General features: G+C 38.4%; 1 protein-coding gene across 1 annotated transcript in view; it reads left to right on the top strand.

The window, feature by feature from the left end:
* taf6 (TAF6 RNA polymerase II, TATA box binding protein (TBP)-associated factor) overlaps positions 1 to 16,042 on the top strand; it is a 74,437-nt gene extending 58,395 nt beyond the window's left edge. The window contains exons 13-15 of the mRNA XM_077231933.1: positions 98 to 271; positions 396 to 587; positions 15,096 to 16,042. Coding sequence (XP_077088048.1) covers positions 98 to 271; positions 396 to 587; positions 15,096 to 15,386 — 657 coding nt within the window. The 3' untranslated portion in view covers positions 15,387 to 16,042. The remainder of the gene's footprint in view (positions 1 to 97; positions 272 to 395; positions 588 to 15,095) is intronic.
* The last annotated feature ends 5,335 nt before the right edge of the window (positions 16,043 to 21,377 follow it).

The raw sequence follows: 21,377 nt of genomic DNA on the forward strand, positions 1-21,377 counted from the left end.
TATATATGATGTTGTATAATCATATTTAATTGGACTTTCTTCTTTTTGTTCTTATCTGGTTAAAAAAAAAAAAACTTCTCTTTCTCATTCTGTTTAGAAACATTGTGCAAGTGTGGTTGCTAAAACTAGGCCACTACCAGATTTGGTGGATCAATACAAGGCGGATTTTGGCTATCTGGGCACCATGCTCTGTTCCCATGTGATCAAGGCCCGTGCACAGGCTTCCTTCCAGGCCCAAACTGTGAACAGAACCACACTCACTATCACACAGGTGAGTAAATCTGAAATAAAACTTTTGTCGAGCTGGTTTAAATCATAACCAGTAGTTCTCCTCTAAAAATACCTTGTTAAAATCATTCAAATCAAACCTGAATGCTCACTCTGTCCCTCTGCAGCCACGGCCAACTCTGTCAATGTCTCAGAGTGGATTGTCAACGTCAGGTGGTTCACGCACACCCAGCATCATTAAAGTACCCAGTTCGCTCACCCTCATGTCCACTCGCCCTGGAACGCCCACTCAGCCATCACCCCCAGCAACCAAGTATATTGTTATGGCAACAAGTGCAGGGGCTGCATCCACACAGCAGGTAAGAGTTTTAAAGGATTTTGTGTCATGGTAGTTGAGTAAAAAAAGGTGTGCATATCCAAAACAGGATAAATAATGTCCGCACACTGAAAATGCGGCCCCAAAAAAAGAATTTGCCAAATAGCGCAACGTTTCGATTATGTTAGGTCTTTATCAGACACAGTACCCTTGTGGAGTGAGATGCAACTCTTTATAAGAACAGTCAATTCACCTTTATATATAACGCTTTTTACAATACAGATTGTTTCAATGCAGCTTTACAGTGATAATTATTTTTTGCAATAAAGTTTGTTTCGGCTTTACAGCAGTTCTAGAAGAAAATAGTGTCATAGTCCAAGGTTAAAGGGTAACCAATTATGCCCCTTTTTACAATATGTAAAACAAGTCTCTAATTTCCCCTGAGTGTCTGTGTGAAGGTTTAGCTCAAAATACCCAACAGATAATTTTTTACAGCATGTTTAATTCTCACTTTTTTGGGCTGAGAAAAACGTGCTGTTTTAGTGTGTATCCCTTTAAATGCAAATGAGCTGCTGCTGCCAAATGAAATGAAGTGAAGTGAAATGAAGACTGCTATGTTCATTCTTACATCTTATAACAAAACACTTCAACCACTTAGGAGACATTCTTGTCTACAGCTGCTACGGCGTCAAAACAATGGCGGACTGTTTACAGCTCACTCAGGGCGGGTCTATGCTAAAACTGCAGTGTCACTCAACAGTCGTGGGAGAGGCTTGTGCAAAAGTATGTCACATTGCCCCGAATCTGAGAACGGGTTGTTCTGAGACAGCGCTTTTGATTTACAGGGATTAAAAAAATAAAAAAAAAAGCACTGGGTGGATTTTTATCATTATAGGGTGGTTTTGTACACACACTGCCAACACACATTTATGTTCAAACACCATGTAAAATTGAATTTTGCATTATAGGTGCCCTTTATGATATTATAGTGGCGGGACAGTTGCTCAGTAGGTAGCATTGTCGTTAGTTCCAAGAAGTTCCAAGGTTCGAGGCAAATCCAATTTATGTGCGGATAATTCCTTTGAAGCAGACCCTGCATATGAGTGGGACTCACACTAGGGAAAAAATACTATTGTATTATATTTAAGGCTATATATATTTAAAAAGTAGAATCAAAAATAAAGTTTATATTTATTATTATAAACATGAAGAAATACATAATATATTGGCTGCTACAAGGCTTTATATCAAACTCTTCATTTAAAGGCGCACTATGCAGGAATTCAGTTTTTGTCAAACAGCGACCCCTAGAGTAGCTGTGGAGTACTTGTATTTAACGTTACTGTCGTAAATACCACTCACGATCTCTGCACTCACGTCTCTGCACTTTATAATAATAAAATAGCCTACCGCGTTTAATTTTATGTTATAATATGCTATATTGCTCACCACAGGTATAATATTTATTCCAGTCGGACAAAACAGCAGTTTTATATTTGTGAGTTGTTTTTATTCATTAAATCCCTGTGCAAGAAAAATGGCTTACATTGGTCTCTAATTTGTTAATGCTACTATCTCATCAATAATCAGAACTATTCATGCAGGAGGAGTTCAACATTTGAAAGTTTACTGTAGCATGTCAAAAAAAAAATTTATGTATCGCCCCATCCAGGCTGTGATTGGTCAGTTTACGAAAAGTAAAACTGACGTGCACGTCAATTTTATGAAAAGTTGAACATGTTTAACCCTCTTGGGTCTAAGTTGTTTTTGGGGTCCTTGAGATGTTTTAACATTTGTGCTTTTTTCTGTTGCTTATAAATATATTATGATTCACGCATAATGAGCTGCATAATGAGCCTTTCACACAGGTGTGTCACTGGGTACCAAAGAATGCGAGGACAAAAGAAATGATATATACAGTATATATACACTCACCTAAAGGATTATTAGGAATACCTGTTCAATTTCTCATTAATGCAATCTAATCAACCAATCACATGGCAGTTGCTTCAATGCATTATGGGTGTGGTCCTGGTCAAGACAATCTCCTGAACTCCAAACTGAATGTCAGAATGGGAAAGAAAGGTGATTTAAGCAATTTTGAGCGTGGCATGGTTGTTGGTGCCAGACGGGCCGGTCTGAGTATTTCACAATCTGCTCAGTTACTGGGATTTTCACGCACAACAATTTCTAGTGTTTACAAAGAATGGTGTGAAAAGGGAAAAACATCCAGTATGCGGCAGTCCTGTGGGCGAAAATGCCTTGTTGATTCTAGAGGTCAGAGGAGAATGGGCCGACTGATTCAAGCTGATAGAAGAAAAACTTTGACTGAAATAACCACTCGTTACAACCGAGGTATGCAGCAAAGCATTTGTGAAGCCACAACACGCACAACCTTGAGGCGGATGGGCTACAACAGCAGAAGACCCCACCGGGTACCACTCATCTCCACTACAAATAGGAAAAAGAGGCTACAATTTGCAAGAGCTCACCAAAATTGGACAGTTGAAGACTGGAAAATGTTGCCTGGTCTGATGAGTGTCGATTTTTGTTGAGACATTCAGATGGTAGAGTCAGAATTTGGCGTAAACAGAATGAGAATATGGATCCATCATGCCTTGTTACCACTGTGCAGGCTGGTGGTGGTGGTGTAATGGTGTGGGGGATGTTTTCTTGGCACACTTTAGGCCCCTTAGTGCCAATTAGGCATCGTTTAAATGCTACGGCCTACCTGAGCAGTCCATCCCTTTATGGCCACCATGTACCCATCCTCTGATGGCTACTTCCAGCAGGATAATGCACCATGTCACAAAGCTCGAATCATTTCAAATTGGTTTCTTGAACATGACAATGAGTTCACTGTACTAAAATGGCCCCCATAGTCACCAGATCTCAACCCAATAGAGCATCTTTGGGATGTGGTGGAACGGGAGCTTCGTGCCCTGGATGTGCATCCCACAAATCTCCATCAACTGCAAGATGCTATCCTATCAATATGGGCCAACATTTCTAAAGAATGCTTTCAGCACCTTGTTGAATCAATGCCACGTAGAATTAAGGCAGTTCTGAAGGCGAAAGAGGGTCAAACACAGTATTAGTATGGTGTTCCTAATAATCCTTTAGGTGAGTGTATATATATATATATATATAATATTAATTTTGTCCTCGGATTCTTAGTTGTGGAAAAAGACAAAAAAAATCAAGATGTTTCCAACTCTAACTTTGAACCAATTCTGTAGAGAATATATATATATATATATATATATATATATATATATATATATATATATATATATATTGTACAGAATTGGTTCAAAGTTAGAGTTGGAAACATCTTAAACATTTTTTTTGTCTTTTTCCACAAATTTTGTATGCATGCAAATTGTGTAATATCCAAGGTAAACATTTATATTAATTGTGCGGTTAATTCTCATACTGTATTTTCAGAAAGTTTTGGAATATGTATCCTCTCCCCAAATGTGTCACTAATAAAACACAATAACAAAAGGTTACAATTACAACAACAATTACAATTTTAACAATATTTCAAGTGTAATCTTTCTTTGTAAAAAGTATACATATTATCATACGCATTTCAAAGGTAAGGATTCATTAGTTTGAATATTGGAACAAACACTAGAATAACATCTTAGTTGATAATTCAATATACCTACTTTTGTTTTTGACAAAACATCCCATACTAACCCGGTGAGCAGAAATTGGCGAACAAAAGCTTATTTGATGTGGCAGTAGTCTTTCTTTTTTTTACAGTAAAAACTTTATAATCTATCCAAAACTAATCAACGAAATCTTGTCTAAACATTCATATTTAGTCTGTAACATATCATGTTTATGATATATTAGCATATAAATGTTAATTTGCAGCTTGTTGCTTAGACAAAGACATTTTATTTCAACATATTTCAGTCTATTTTGACTCATTTCAGTAGGCTATAGCAATATAGTTTGGACGTTTTCATGAAAAATAACATGTTTACTAATGTAGGTGCGCTGTACAGCTGTAGTAAACAACAGTGCACGCATGTCTTTGCCGTTCATTCATTCATTCATTAACACACAGACACGCAATTCATATTTAAACAGTCTTTTTGCGGTTTACAGACACTATTCCATATCGCAATTAGAACAAAGCACTTAAGAATACACGTACTATTCACATCAGCTTGATCCGTTGCTCCTCTAAATGAAACTACCAGTACTTCTGAGGTAAATTTTCCATTACGATAGTATTATTCCTCACAGCGTAGCAAGACGACGTAAGGTACCATGATTCTTATTAAACTTGATGTGTTTTATCCTGCTGATGTGGGCGTTTGGCATGTTTGCATGGCTTGCCTCAGGTCATTTGTGTTTGAATAGCGCGCGCTCTCTGTGGGCGTGGTCAGATTAGCACTTAATGAGCTATAATGAGCTGAAAAGAAAAATACTGACATATTTCTCTCTTTTCATACAGATTACATAAACTTAGAATATTTGTTTTATATAAATTACTTAATTTAAAGGGGCACTCGGCAACTCTAGCTATTTCTTGGCTGATTTTCACTTTTGTTGTCGCATGTTTTCTCAACGAGCTCCCTCTACAGCTGTGAGGCATATATTTCACAACAATGTTGTAAAAAAACTCACTTGCGGCACCCTCCTCCCCTTTCTACCGCTGCTCATGGGCATTTGTTTTTATCGGAGCCGATCAACTTTATCGTGTGGAGCTATGTCTACCGAGGTGGGTAATACATCACACACATTGAGGGCGGTGTGTGTGTTTATGTCGAATTGCCGTAAAGCAGTTTGTGTTTCTCGCTCGTTCTCGCTTCTCACGAGACTTCCTGTAAATAATTCAAATGTTCACACGAGTCTTAGACTTCAATGAATACTTTGTATTTTTAAACAAACGTGCAGGTAACATACAGGCATGTACGAACTAAACTCTCCACAACAGCTTGCGTCTTCCCTTAGGGGCACGTGCGTAGCGACGTTGCAGAATGTCCTTAAAGGTATAAAGCACATTTACATGTGCACATTGTATTACACTTCCTATTTCCAACTTACCAGGATGTTAGTCCCCATGTTGCAAGGTTGGTTTTCCGCCTGGGAACGCTGGGGGGAGCCGGGAAAGTCACCATTCTCACCAGAACAGGTCATTAAACCATCCAAATGATTTCTAAACAGTTTTATTAAGTTGAAAAAGTTGCCGAATGAAAGAAGAGAATTCAAGCTTCATAAAGAAAAATCTCTCGTGCCTGTGTGACAAGTATTTGCTGAGTTACAGTTCATTTTCGGACGCGTTTCATAATGGACTTCACTGACAGAGAGAAGGCAAAACTCGAAAATAAATGTTTATTTTTCCTTATTTGACAAAAAGCACAACACTTTTTTTTATTGTATAACAATAAAATTATCTGCAGGATGCACCACTACAGTGTAACATCTTTTTTAAGGTCAAGTAAAGAATCCCTATCCACTTTAGATACATTTTTGTAGACTTTATATTTTCTTATGTTCTTAAGTAAATTTTGTACAAAATTTCAAAACCTACGAATAGGAATACTAATTATGGGTCTATTCACACCAAGCAAATCGAACTACAAGTGTGAATGCACCCTAATGGTGATTTCAATGTTTAGTCAATGCAAAGACGCGTTACGCGCGTAAAAACTTCCTGCGGCGTGATTGAGGCGTAGAGCGCGGTAGACGCGAATACGCCTGATTTGCACATGCCGCTTTAAGTGCGTTACGCGCGAATGATTTAGTTAGTGCTATTTGTGCATTCACGCGTTTGACGCGAAGTCGCGTCTGCCGCCCGAGTTGAAAAATCTGAACTTCTGCGTCAATTCGCGCCGCGTTAACCAATCAGGAGCCTAGCTGCTTGCTGCTGTCACGTGGTGAAGTATCTGGATGCTTCAATAAATTATTTTGTAATATGACTGTGGTTCTAATGCACAACAAAGCAAATATTTTATCACATAAAACTTGATTTCAATATATGAGACATTTTCGTTTTGTATTGAATGCTATTTATTCCATATCTAGATTATATGAAATATTATTATAATCTAAAGACAACCAACATACTCCATAAGTTTGTGTCTGGACAGTGTTGTGTGAGAGAGAGAGAAAAATCTCAGGACAGATTAATCACTTTTGGAGGCTGGCTCCATTTTTATCATCAAAACTAAAATAAATGACAGATTAGGTGGATGAGGGCGAGGGTGATCCTCGCTCCGATGTGGGACAACAGGTCATCAAGCTGGGCGTGGGACAGGCGGAAGTACCGCTGAAAGCCGCCGTCATCCAGGCGCAGCTCCTGGAGCGAGCCAATTGTGAAACACGCCACACTGGGTTCGCCTTCGAAGGGTCTGGTGGACACAAATACGGCGACGATTACCCCTACGCCGCCGTTCTGCTCTACAGAGCAAATACAGAGCGGTGACTCTCCGATGAATGCTCGATCAACATAAAAAAGATGGCCGCCAACGGGTTTCGATTCTGACGCGCGTAAATTTTGCTTCAAACTTTTGTTTTTACGCACGTCAGTTTCACTCTTGACACGCGAATTAACACAAAGTGGTCAAGCATCAAACTAGACGCGGTAGACGCGAATTTGACGCGCTATTCGCGTCCGGTGGAGTAAGAGGCAATAGTTTCCACCCTAGACCTTTTGTCTAAAGCTTGCCTGTTAGCTGGGGCGTAGCCATCATTTCAAAAGTGAAGGGGGCAGAATGTCAAGTGTAATACCAGTTTTATTTTTCTTCAGACTTTTGTTGACAGATTTTTGCTTAATTGGCTTAATATGCTATTTATTTTAAAGCAATAAAGCAGAAAAAAAGAAAGAAAGTTGTCCAGTACTTTATATTGCACATGCAGGGTTTTTCCTGGCTTAAAACTAGGCGAAGGTGGTAAAATCCTGATCATGTATTTTAATAAGACAATAAAATGTGTATTTTTCATAGACCATCATATAGTCTACTGTTTTACCACAGTATTTTCGTAGGTGGATCTCTGTACCTCTAGGGGGGTCCGGGGGCATGCCCCCCTGAAAGAAGATCTTGTACATTTTAAGGATAAATTGACTAATCTGGTGCACTTTGAGTGCCCCGAATCCGCTGTTAAAAATAAATAATCCAACTGCCCAAACATGATATTCTCTGATTTAGATATCTGATCATCGCATTACAATTATTCAAATTGTCAGCATTACAATTATTCAAATTGTCAGTGTTAAGCATGATAATATGGTTAAATATCACACTGAAGCTGATTTAAAAATAACATTTACTTAAAATAAAAGTTCTTCTTTTGGCAAAATTACATTTTCTTACTAGCCTAAACAAAGTCTGTTTTACTAAACTAAAACTTTCCTATTGAAAACCTTCAAACTTCAAGCTTTTAAAACTACTACAAACTTTCTAGTTAGGCTTTTTCAAGAGAACTTAAAGTTTGTCTACAAACTTTTTTTATCTAATTGTAAAGTGTTACCAAATTATGATAAACATCATGTACACGTTACAACGCTGCCTGATTCAAGCAGATCGTGGCTGTTAATGCATGAAAATACAAATTCAGCATTAACATTCAACATGTTTATTCTAAATTGAAGGGCTTTGATAACATATCTGTGAAAATAAAATGCATTACGAGTAAAAAAAAGATTGAAAATATTGCATGTTTGTTCGGGTAGTGAATTTACAACAAAACCTGTTAATTATTCAACAAGAGAAATAGGCGGAGTTATTCATCATTGTGCAACACAATTCGGATACTACATGACAACTTACTTACAGTGCTTGACTTTTTCGTGAAAAAGGAGTGAAGAGTTTTTTGCCATTTTGAACTCTATGAAACTGATGGATTCGGCGCGGATGCGGGCGTGTCGTAAGCTAATGCACGAGTGACTGATTACCATGGAAACGTGAAAGTCACGTATAGATTATCCTTGACTCTTTTGATTTTAAATATCGATGTATACACACCCGTGAAAACCTCAGCTTGTCGTTGAAACACTTGCCCTATGAAAAAGTGCGGGGGACGAATTTACATTGTATAAAAAGTGGGGGGGGGACACGTCCCCCCCGTCCCCCGCGTAATCTACGCCGATGCCTGTTAGACAATTTAAGTGAGAGTGCAGAATTTGTAGCACAGATGAATCTTATTCTCAACAAGCCACTGATTTAACAAAAAGATGTTTGTGCTTTGGATAAAAGAGTCTGCTAAATGAATAAATGTAAAATGTATCTCTGCATTTTGTGCGGGGGTTTGAAAAGTTTTCAGTAGGCATTGGCATATTATCTCTAATGATCCTAAATTAATGTGCATTTTTAAGGAAGATCCTAAACTAGACGTCAAAATCTTCCATGACATGCTTGTTAGATCAGAATTTCCTTCTCATCTAGGCCCACGACTTAAATGACGAGTTTGATATAAAAACTTTTTTGTAGTAGCCTTTGTATTTTTTTCTCATTTTTAAAAATTATAAATATAAAATGTATGTATGATACTACTTTTAATTATTATATATAGCCTAGTAGTAAATGAAATATGTTGCATTATTTACTGTAAGGGGATTTACAGTCAAAGACCCAGAACCAGAAATGATTAATTAAGACAAGAGTCAGAATTATAATAAATTAAAGAAAAGTTTTACTGAAGATAGTTTGCAGTTTCGTCAAGGCAGAAGTCCGCTTCAAGACTCGCACGGAGTTCGTAGGCCGCCACGTTTATAGTTACAAAGGTCACAGCAATTGTACACTTCACCAAGGTCTAAGCTACGTCATTGCTTCAAATTGAATGATTCTCATTGGCTAAGAAATAGATAAACAAAGTAATTTTCCACACAATATACAGAGACTGAAGCATATCTCCATTGATTATGCAGCTGACACTCGGACCCTGAAGTTAGGCACGTCGTGACCTTCCAGGTCGCAGATTTGGGTTGCTGGGCGCCAGCATGTCCAGAACAACAACTCAATCAATCTCCAATAATTACAGGTTCCTTAACCTGTAACCAAAAAATACTAACACACACATCAACACAGCTTTTCAAATCACAAGGTTGGATTTGGCAGGCTCTAACTATAAACAGGTGAGTCCTCTCAAAACATCAAGATAATGTTATTTCTCTCAAGGAGAGGACACTTAATCTAACACTGTAAAGTAATGTACGAAATGGTCACTCAAACTATTGATTCCAATGACCCCTGTGACCATAGTTGTCTGAGTACCCTAGAAAACCAGATATATGTATTGACACATGTTAAAGAAGTCCACACTTCATTTCTGGAAGCCAGGCTAAATGAGCAAGCACTGCTACTGCATTCATATCAAATATAGACATTAGAGAATACATGAAAAGAACATTTCAGTAATCACACTGGTCACTTCTATAAAAAGTAAAATCTCATAAGCCTAGAGAAGTCATTCAACTCATGTGATGTTTAGAAGGAAAAATATTGATTGATACCTTGATTATAATCACTCATTAGATAAACATTGAAGCAGCATTGGATTCCAAAATCCATCCCCTTCATTACCCTTAGTGTAGTGTGTATGTAACAGGTGTGATTTATGTTGTCTTTATTATTATTTGCTTAGTTGATCATTTAGATTGCAGTTTCGTTTTTTTTCTTCTTTTTTTCACATGAGACAATGTGTTTCTAATCATTATCATCACCTATTCTTATAAAGAGTTGCATCTCACTCCACACAGGTATTTTGCCCCAAGGAAGGCCTGGCTGTTCGAAATGTTGCGCTCTTTGGTAAATAATTTTTGGCGCTGCAATTTCAATGTGCAGACATTGTTTATCCTCGGTTCATTAGTTGAAACTAAATAAAATGAAATTAGGCACTGAAAGAGCGCTTTACTATGTACATCCAAAGCGCTTTACAATCCTATCAGGGAATCTCTTCTCAACCACCACCACTTGGATGATGCGACTGCTGCGATAGAACAACAGCGCCAGTGCGCTCACCACACACCAGCTATAGGTGGAGAAGAGAGAGAGTAATCAAGCCAATTCAGTGGATGGGGATTATTAGGAGGCCATGATTGTTAAGAGCCAATGGAGGGAATTTGGCCAGGGCACTGGGGTTTTACCTCATTTACAAGAAGTGCCATGGTACTTTTAATGACCACTGAGAGTCAGGACCTCGGTTTAATGTCTCTTCTGAAGGACGGTGCTTGTTAAATTATAGTGTCCCCATCACTATAGGGGGTGTGCATTGACGTCACTTTCCCGCCAGAACACGTCCCCCTCAGCCGGACTGAGTGGCAAAATGGCCTGCTGCGTGACTGGATTTAATAGGGGAAACTGTGAAAACATGAGTAAAACAAACGATTATCAGTTTAAACTAAAGGTTGGACTCAATATAGTGTTCCTTACAACTTACCAAAGATCCAGTGATGCATGGGTATTGACATGCAGCCAGGGATTGTGTTTTCTGACATTTATGTGCCTGATTTCGATGCCGGGTAAATACATAATGCAAATTTGCCTGTGAATGCTATCCACAAGTTTCCTACGTCCCATGAGGCCTAGCGTCAAAAGTGGGCGCGTCTTCCGGTTCGAAGTAAACAAGCGAGACCTGACGGGACACTCGTTCCTTCATTCAACAGTTGACAGTCATTCAAGATGTAACGTTAGCGATCCAAACTTGCTAACGATGTGGGAACATAACCTCAACAAAATAAAAAAATGGTGAAATAGCAGTAACTTAGGCTACTAGGGATGGGCATTCGATTACATTTTCTTAGTCGATCGTCGGGAGAATTAATGATCGACTGAAGGTGATGATACACAAGGCAACTTTTTGAGCAATGTTGATGGGCAATGTTGCCGTCAACGGGCAACCAGATGAGACACAGGGCCCACAACCGATCTAAATTATCCAGATAATGGGAAAGTGCCCAAGCAACAGTCGCTCGGCAAGATTGCCCAGCAACATTGCTCAAAAAGTTGCCCTGTGTATCATCACCTTAACGTTATAGGCTAAACTAATATTTATATAATTTTTTTTTATTATTTAACTTTTTATAAATTAAAAATGCAATAAAAAAACAGCGTGTTTTTCCACGATGAATTCTTTATTACTAGAAGATCAACTTGTGGCAGTTAAACTGGAGGTTAGGCTAAACTTGAAGATGCGCTGCGGTGCTTTGGAACCTGCTGCTGCGAGCCAGCGTTTCTTAAACAGAGACCCTCATTTGTTCCTAAATAATAATGATAAAAAAAAAGAATCATGTTAAATATGCTGTAACATACGCAATATAAAACCGAAATCGATCCACGAACCTGTGTTGCGGTGTGTGAAGGGAGAATTTCAACTCCCAGAGTTATCCTTCCCATCCAGATGCAATAGGCTATAGCATATCTTTAAATTACTATTAGTAGCCTATTATTTGAAGTTAACATTATACAATACAATACCACAAAAAATGCATTTAATATATTAAAACTTCTGTTTATATATCATACTCCATTAATAAAGAAGTCCAGACATTAGAAAAATATAACACATGGATTTTATATTTAATATGAGGGAAATACACATGCGTTACGGACGTGACACAAAAAAATCTTAAAGTTTTAGGTGGCAAAATTCTTTTTTTTTTGTAATTCTGTGAAATGTGTGAATTACACTGCGCAACCTAAAGTAATACTACCCACTGGATGAAGAAGGGTTGGCTCTCCACAGAAAATAAAATATTCATTTTATTTTATTTTTCGTGTTCGCATTTATAAGCAAAAAACAATGTTACGGACGTGAGAGTTCCCTGAAAGCGTTAGCCTACTAAAAGACTGCTTTAAAACTTTTACAGACCTCAAACAGAAAGCACTAAGCCTTTTTTTAAAGTTAATTTTGTTTTGTATTAATTGTATCTTCATTTTAATCAATGTTTCATCCAAAAATGACCTGGATTTAATAAATAATAAGTAAATATAGCAGACAATAATATCACCACACGGAGGCGCCGGCGCCTGAACTGCAGCTCGTCTCATAAATGAACCGAAACTCAGCATAGTCTACTTGCCTTACAGACCTGAGAAATATATATATATATATATATATATATATATATATATTATCTACAGAACGCTTGAAATGTCTTAAACGTAACAATTCAAAACGAAAGAAAACTATGTAATCCGTATGAAATGTGCATTTTTCTCCGGCGCGTTCACTACTGTGAAGATCGCGAGTCCGCATCGACACAGAAAACACTTGTTTATTACTAAATAGCCTAATTAAAATGTATCATTGCTATATTTGACATATTCATAATCATTACTTTTGCCGGTTCCTTGTGACAGCTTTTAGGTGTTTTATTGGCAGCGCCACCCTTACATGTTACATGAACACGTCTGCATTAGCACCGAAAACATGTTTATATAATGGGATAATTGTAGGCTATAATAAAATTGGCCACTGAATTAGCACATGTTGTCCATGAGCTCCGTAACGACATCTCTCATAAAGGTTTGCCACTTAGTTTTAATAGTAAAAAAATTATCCGAAAAAAAGAAAAACCTTGCCTCTTCGCTAAATAGCACACAAAATACCATTGGTATGCTACTTCCGCCGCCTGACCGGAAGTTGCGCCCACTTTATTTTTTATAGTAGCACCCCCCGGAAACAGGTGGATATATAAATACAATATCGGTAGGTCTAATTCCATGTGATAACTTATATCAATGTTAAATACACTATATTGCCAAAAGTATTGGGACATCCCTCCAAATCATTGAATTCAGGTGCTCCAATCACTTCCATGGCCACAAATCAAACACCTAGGCATGCAGACTGCTTCTACAAACATTTGTGAAAGAATGGGTACTTTTTTTTCATTTTTTATTTAAAAACATATACGATAATAAACGATGGTAAATATTTAATTGATGAGTTGTCAATACAATATATAGGGTTTGATTTTACTCCTAAATTCAGCATAGTGACACAAAATGATAACTGTAAATCCACTTTTTTCTGCCAGGAGTCCAGTAGTTTCTATGAATTGCCAGACTGATCTCATGAAATGGCGTATGTATGACACGCCAATTCGTATTTCCATTTTTTGCGTGCTATCAACACGCATAATCGCTTTTCAGCGTGTTTATCAACGCCTTTGACTTAACGTTATATTACTGTATTATGTATATATAGATATATGACCTACCCCAACCCCGTCCATAAACCTACTCGTCACTGGGGTTAACCATTTATGAGTGTTCTCCTACCATCCTAGGAAAAAAAAGATCGCTCCACAGATGTAGATATAGATTTTGCTTCGTTTCGCTCGGACATTTAACGGCGTACACATACACGCGGAATCACACGGACATTTAATGGCGTAGACATACACGCAAAAGATTTCGGCGTGGACATACACGCGGATAGCTCAAAATGCGTATAGATAACACGCCACTTGACTTGAAAGTGGCGTGTATGTTTACGCAAAGTCATGATGTCATGTTGGAATTGCAGCAATCCATTTGCTTATCTGTTCTCTAGGTATCGGCAGTCTGTAAAAATATACCTCAGATTTCTTGTCAAATCTAGTTGTATAGTCAATCGCAAAGCTTTTTCCCGTTTCGGATGTGTTGTCTTTTTCGCGCCATTCAGGCTAAAAACAAATGCTGAAGCTCCAGTCTTTTTGCCACTTAGACTTGTGTAACTGCATCTTGCTTTAGACAGAGCTCTGTGGCTCCATACTAATCTGTTCATTAGTGAAAGATTTTCAGTTTAAGTTTAGCAATTTGGCTCTAACAATACAAGAAGTTTTGTCTTATGTATCTGAGCTCTCTGCTAGGGCTGAGTATTAATACAGATGAAGTCACGATTCGATTCCGATTCACAAGTGTATGAATGAAAGTGCTTTTTTCTGCCATGGAACAACTTCCTTTAAGAATCCGGCTATTAGTAGCTTATTGATTTAAATATAAGAAATCAATATTGTCAATTCCAGCATAGCGTCCTGTTATTGCTGCTACTGCTGTTTAACTGCAGTCACTCCAGCCGATGGTGACGTCACACGCATAGCCTCTATATACTGGGGCGTTAAGACCCACACAGACCACATGGTGGGCATCCCCTGCTGGCCTCACTAACACCTCTTTCAGAAGCAACCTAGCTTTCCTAGGAGGTCTCCTAGGAAAGCTGATTCACTGTTGTCACCCTCTGATGTAAAATGTAATGTAAAAGACAAATCATATTCTCATTACACTCATACAGATCTTAGAAAAGTAATAACTGAAAAAAATCCCATAAATTTACATTGAACGAGATATGTAAATTCAAGCCATATGTATATCCAGATTGTCAGAGACTTGGAGGTGGGTTTGATTTGGAACAGTAAGCAACCACCCAGCAACTACCCCTAGCAACACCTTAGAAATGGCAATGCAATGCCCTAAAACTACCAACATTGTAGCACCGTGGCAGTGAGTTTTCCAAGTTGAACTGAAATTCACAATTTCTTTAGAAAATGTCAAAATCGAATCTATATATCTGTTGTAATTGTAGATGTAAACTCTTCCTCCAGGTAATCACTCTCAGCTCCTCCCAGTCTGGATCTCCTGTCACAAGTACAGTCCCCAGCACCCCCACGTCTTTACAGCCACTCGTCAAACTTGAGTCTGGAAACACAGGTGCTGTGGGTGGCTCACGCCCTCTCCAGAAATACATTGTGGTGTCTTTGCCTTCATCCTCTTCCTCACTGGAGAACAAGGGCTCATGTGTCCTTCCCTCCTCTACCTCACCCATCAGCATGGAGTCTGCTGTCAAGCTAGAACGTTCGGAATCACCGGCCGCAAGCACACAATTGCCACATTGAAACTCACACAGTCGCTTATTCCACCAAGATACAGAAGAACAATAAATGTAGCTTGAGACTCGTCATAGTGCTTACTGAGCACTTTCGGACAAACTGACACATGCTTAGAATTAGGAAAGCGAGCAAATAGCTATGCACACTTGGACCATAAGACTCATTCACATACTGTGTACATACGATATATATACGTAAAAACATTAACAGTGAATAATGTATACACACAAATACATGTCTGAAATACTGTATGTACATGTAAACACAAACATAAATGCTTGCATAATTGCCATTGTGGCTGCCAGCATAGAGAAGCTGTAACAGTGACAAACACACACACAGCAGAAAAATACAGGATGGAACTTGATTGTGATTTGAGATAAAAAGGTTCTTTGTTTGAGCTCACATCTTTAACAATATTTCATTAATACACATTAAGAAATGGTTGTATTTATAATGGGAGAAGGAATGATAGATGTGCATTTTGTGTGTAGAAAGACAGCAAACAAAAAGAGACAGTGTCACTCTTTATTATACATGTGTATATTTGAGCACATGTGTTTGACCGAAAACTGGGCATTTATAGGATTAATGAACAATTTAATTGATTAACTATTTCATGATAATTTTTCTTATCGTCTATAATAAAGATGGGTTTTAAATGTGGTTGTCATTTTCTTTTCCTTACAAGACTTTGTTGTATTCCTTGTGTAGAAACCTTAGTGGCTTTTGTTTTCAAATATTTTGGCTTTATTAGTTTAATTTCTTTCTCCAAACTAATATATTATTAACTATAAATTGTCTAATTACATGGTAGCCTGAACACATTTAGCAATTGATGAAAATAAATTACATTCCTCATTCCTTTAATACAAGTTAATGTACACTGGGGTCCAGAGGGTACTAGGGGAATATCCTTTTTTGCTTTAACTCGTATATTTATTTAAATCAGTGATTGGAATCCTTTTAACCAAAGCATCCTCCATTTATTTTTATTTTTGTTGTGAATGTACACAGTTCCACCAGTTTTACTTTGTGCCACTATAGTTAAACAGCAATAGTGAAATGTGTGTGTGCATAATTATTATGCATGTTGATATTTTGATCATATTTTTTTTCCAAGCACATTTGACCAATTCCAAACCACATCAATCTTAATAACTATTCATGAATAATACTATTGAATTTTTTTATTCAATCATTTATATGTGGTACATAATTGTTAAGGAAGGCTGGAAGTGAAAAACGCCTTGGAGAGGATGCAATACTAGAAATTGGAAAATTAAGGCGTGACCAATGGACAGCAAAATGCTCATTGTTTCAGCAGGGTCATACAAAAACAGGCCAAGAAGAAAAGACATGTTAATTGCAAAATAATTAGAAATTAAGGTGAAGAATTAGGTGTGAAACCATCAGGAACCCTGTAGTCTCCAGTGCCATCATTTTCCAGAACTGCAACTTACCTGGAGTCTCTAGAAGTTCAAGGTGTCAGGATCTCTGAGACTTTTTTTCCATCTCCTACCCTGAAAGGTCTGTCTTGCTCATTGTTACTAGCAGCTCACTCCCTCGCCAAACCTGCTTCTGTCTGACTTGAACTGGTGGTGATCCCTCAAGAGTCACTCTCAGCCTCTCAAAAGCCTTCAGACAGAAAGATTATCTATAAACAGTCATATTTCTGGATTCTTTACCATAGAGATCCTGAAAACTTGTACTTCTGGAGACTCCAGATAGGTTTCAGTTCTGAAAAATGGTAACGCTGGAGACTAAAGGGTTCCTGATGGTTTCACACCTAATTCTTCACTTTAATTTATAATTATTTTGCAGTTAATGTGTCTTTTCTTCTTGGCCTGTTTTTGTATGACCCTGCTGAACCAATGACCGTTTGCTGTCCATTGGTCACGCCTTAATTTTGCAATTTCTAGTATTGCATTCTTCTCATGAACATTTAATTATTTATTTATTTTTACTTTTCAGTGCAAGCTAAATCTCCTTTTTGGCCCATTTTTACTGTAAAAGGAAACCTGCTTAATAATTATGCACAATAAGAAATTTTTCACTTCCAGCCTTCCTTAACGTCCCGTTTTCACTGTTGCATAGCGGTTTCCTGTCTGTCTGAGTGAATTATATTGTATCTCCTTATAGCTTTGTTTTTAAACTCTATTTTCTATCTTTCCTGTCTTTTATATTGCTTGATATAATTTAATCATCACAATATATCTGATATTATCTAATTTTGTCTGTCACATTGATCTGACATCGCTAGCTATAATCTAAATCGCTATCGCTCGCACAACGCGCTGGCATTTCGCTAGCCAGTTATTAAGTTATTAGGCTCGTGCCTTTTACAAGTCCATCAAACAACTGTGGTGAGTTGGATCAGTCAACAAACACGGTAAGTCATGTCATCTCCTGTTATTGTCACTTGCACTGCCTGCCAAATGTCAACATATAGCCTTCTCTGTCAGCGTTGAAGGCTACACATGTGATAAATGCAGGGAGATAGTCAGGCTGATGGAGAAGATTTCAGAACTAGAGACACATTAAAACTTTAATCGGCGATAGTAAGAATGCAAGGGCTTTAGATCCTACTTTGGATGTGACTAGCTTAGTGAACTCTACATTGTTCGGTTCCAGCTGTAGATGCCGTGCAACTGGGTGACTGTGAGACGGCATAGTCGCGGGACAAAACACCGCCCTTCCGTTCTGATTAAAATATCTAATAGGTTCTCCCTACTTATTCACGTTTTTTGAAAATGTAAAAATGCAGAAAGTTTTCTGTGATGGTGGTTAAGTTTATGGGTAGGGTTAGTGTAAGTGGATAGAATATACAGTTTGTACAGTATAAAAACGTTATGTCTATGGAAAGTTCCCATAAAATATGACACACAGCGTGTGTGTGTGTGTGTGTGTGAGAACATGCTTTTCAAAGCTTTAAAAAGCTTTAAAAAAAAACTTTTTCTTTTTTTTTTTTTTTAGGTTTTTTTTTGGTTTCAAATGATTCACTGTTTTGAAGTCAAGTCACCTTCATTTATATAGCGCTTTTAACAATATGGACTGTTTCAAAACAGCTTTACAGTGATAATACGAAATTAAAGTAACAGAGATTGTTTTGGCTTTACAGCAGCTCTAGAATAAAGTTATTGTCAAGCTAAAGTTAGTTTTGATTGATTCACTTCTGTCGCAACGATCATTAGTTATTAACTTAGGGGCCGCTAACACGACACCGTTCTAACAGAAAATTCTTTAATGTGCTCCGGCCGCTCATTTGCATAAAACAGTGCCTGGTGGCTCTGAGAATTTTAATTTTTTTTTATCGCTTCCACGTAGCCACGTGAATCGGAGTTATCCCGACAACGTTTTATCAGTATCGAGGTAAAGGGAAGGAGTCCTTCACAAGTGTTACGGGCCCTGACGCAGACCACTTACGCATAAGCAGTCCATACTCCCAAACGTAAGCCACATCCTTATCTGCCACTTCATCTTTTTGTACAGCCTCAGTGAGACATTTGACTAGAGACGGGTCAGCTCTCTGCGCTACCGCCAACTGTTCCTTCCCGGTTCCACGCATAGACTCAAACTGGACTGCAACATCCTGGTCAAAAACACACATTAGGAGAAACATCCTGCACACAATCCTTTCTGTCAACTTTATCAGTCATAAAGGTTTCAGACACATCTATAACATCATCAAACTTTCTAACCTGAGCACGGGTTACCGCACAGGCGGTAAAAACAGAAGGAAACTGTTCGCCCACATCAACCTGCTCACCAAATCCAGACACATCTGGCTTGTCCACCAAAATGGGCTGAGGAAACACCTTACCACCAGCAACATCATTGCCTAATATCAAACCTACTCCTTCTATCGGAAGCTGAGCACGTACTCCTAAACTTACAACTCCCGTGAACAAATCAGATTGGAGGTAAACGGAGTGCAAGGGAACTTTAACACAGCCGAGCTCAATGCCACGGACTAACACGCTTGATCCGCAGTATGACTGCTCTGAGAAATCTAGAGCGCTTTCCACAATAAAAGATTGAACCGAACCAGTATCTTGCATGATCGTAATCGGCTTCAAATTTCCCTGCTCACCTGAGAGATACTGAACCACTAACAATAATAAATGGGCAGTATAAGTTTGTATGCGGATTAATAGAATTCAACGCAGAGGGAGCAGTATGAACTAGAGCAACTCCCTTTGGTTTCTCAGGGGGTTTATTCTGATTCCAGCGCTTACAATCTGCAATCAAATGTCCTGGCTCGCGACAGAAAAAACACACGCGCCTTTCTCCCTCACGAGCCATATTGGTATTATGAAACACACTCGAGGCTGCCTCTCTACTCTCGCGTTTTCCCTTACCCTTAAAAAAAAACTTGAACCGTTTCTCACAGGAAATTCAACAGATGAACCATTCTTCTCTCTACACACAGACGGAGTAAAAACAGTTTTGTGCGTGAGCACAAATTCATCTGCCAAAACAGCTCCATTAATCACGGAGAAGACCTTCTGCTCATTCAGATACACAACGATGTCCTCTGAAACACAACTTTTAAAGTCCTCTAGCAACAAGAGTTCACGTAATTGCTCAAATGTTGTAACTCTGCTTGCTGCACACCATTTGTCAAACAACACAGTTTTCTCGCGATCAAACTCGCCAAATGTTTGACTGGTAATTTTCTGATGGTTTCTGAATTTCTGGTGATAACCTTCAGGTACTAATTTGTATGCTCTCAAAACAGCAGCTTTAACAGTATCGTAATTCAAACTTTGCTCAATAGGTAAAGATGTGCACACTTCCTGAGCTTTACCCACTAATTTACATTGCAATAGCAACGACCACAACTCCTTTGGCCAATGCAATGTAGCTGCTATACGCTCGAAAGCGACGAAATAAGAGTCTACCTCCGTCTCTCTGAAAGGAGGGACTATTGTAATGTATTTACTCACATCAAAGCTGGTCACAGATGCATCAACAGAGGAGGTAATGGGTAGACTTTGACTCTGTGCAGGTGAAACTGGTACATTCCCTGGCGAAGAGGAGATGGTGGTCTAGATCTGGGTGCAGGCACAGGCACATTAGGTGGTAATTTGGCTTGCAGTTCCAACCTGCATAAATTAAATTTGCTATCAGCCTCTAACTCCTGAGTCCGAAAGTGAAGAAGCTGTGCATCATAATCCTGTTTTTTTAACTGCAAGTCCAACTCCTTCAATTTAATAGCTAGCATAGGATCAAATCGGGAATGACTAGGATCTATGCTAGGAAAAGAAAAGGTATCTCCATCAACTGCTGCCTCAGCCCCTGTCCCAGTTACTCCTTCCACAGATTCATCAGGCAAAATTCTAGCCTCCACCAACTTGCTATACAACTTCTCTTTAACAACTTGTTTTTGCCCCTCCCTAGGAACAACAATATTAAAGAAATCTGCAATTTGCAACAAATCAGCCTTACGACACTTAAAATTAATTAATTAAATTCCTCCCTGGTAGGAGACAACGTAAACGATGTTAAATCAAATTCCATGCTTATACTCAAATTCGTCCCGCACCAAAGAAAAATTACCAGGCAACAAATGTGTGTGTGTAATCAATACCAATTACCTTCATTGATATGCAATGGACGAGCCCCCAATTTATGTTACGGGCCCTGGGGCCTGTTTCAATAAGGAGGTTCAACCAACTCTGAGTTAAAACTTGAACTCTGAGTTGACTTACCCTGAGATGAGAAACTCTGAGTTTTCGGTTTCAGAACAGCTGAAATGAGTAAGTTCAATCAACTCTAAGTTGACTGACTCTGAGTTAAGCGCGTGCACCACAACTATAAAAAGCCATTATCAATGGAGCCCAAATATTATGAGTCACCATGGTAACAGCGCCACACAAAAAGAGGTCTGCATATTTCTCACCAGCACGCAAACATTTTTTTTTTAAGCAACAGGGCAGTAGCGGCGAGCGAGATAGTTAGTTTGGGAGAAAATAGTTGCTCGAGTCAATGCGT

This window comes from Siphateles boraxobius, unplaced genomic scaffold (genome assembly GCF_051911475.1).
Source record: "Siphateles boraxobius isolate OS27281-9 unplaced genomic scaffold, OSU_SipBor_1 16, whole genome shotgun sequence".
Lineage (NCBI taxonomy): Eukaryota > Metazoa > Chordata > Actinopteri > Cypriniformes > Leuciscidae > Siphateles > Siphateles boraxobius.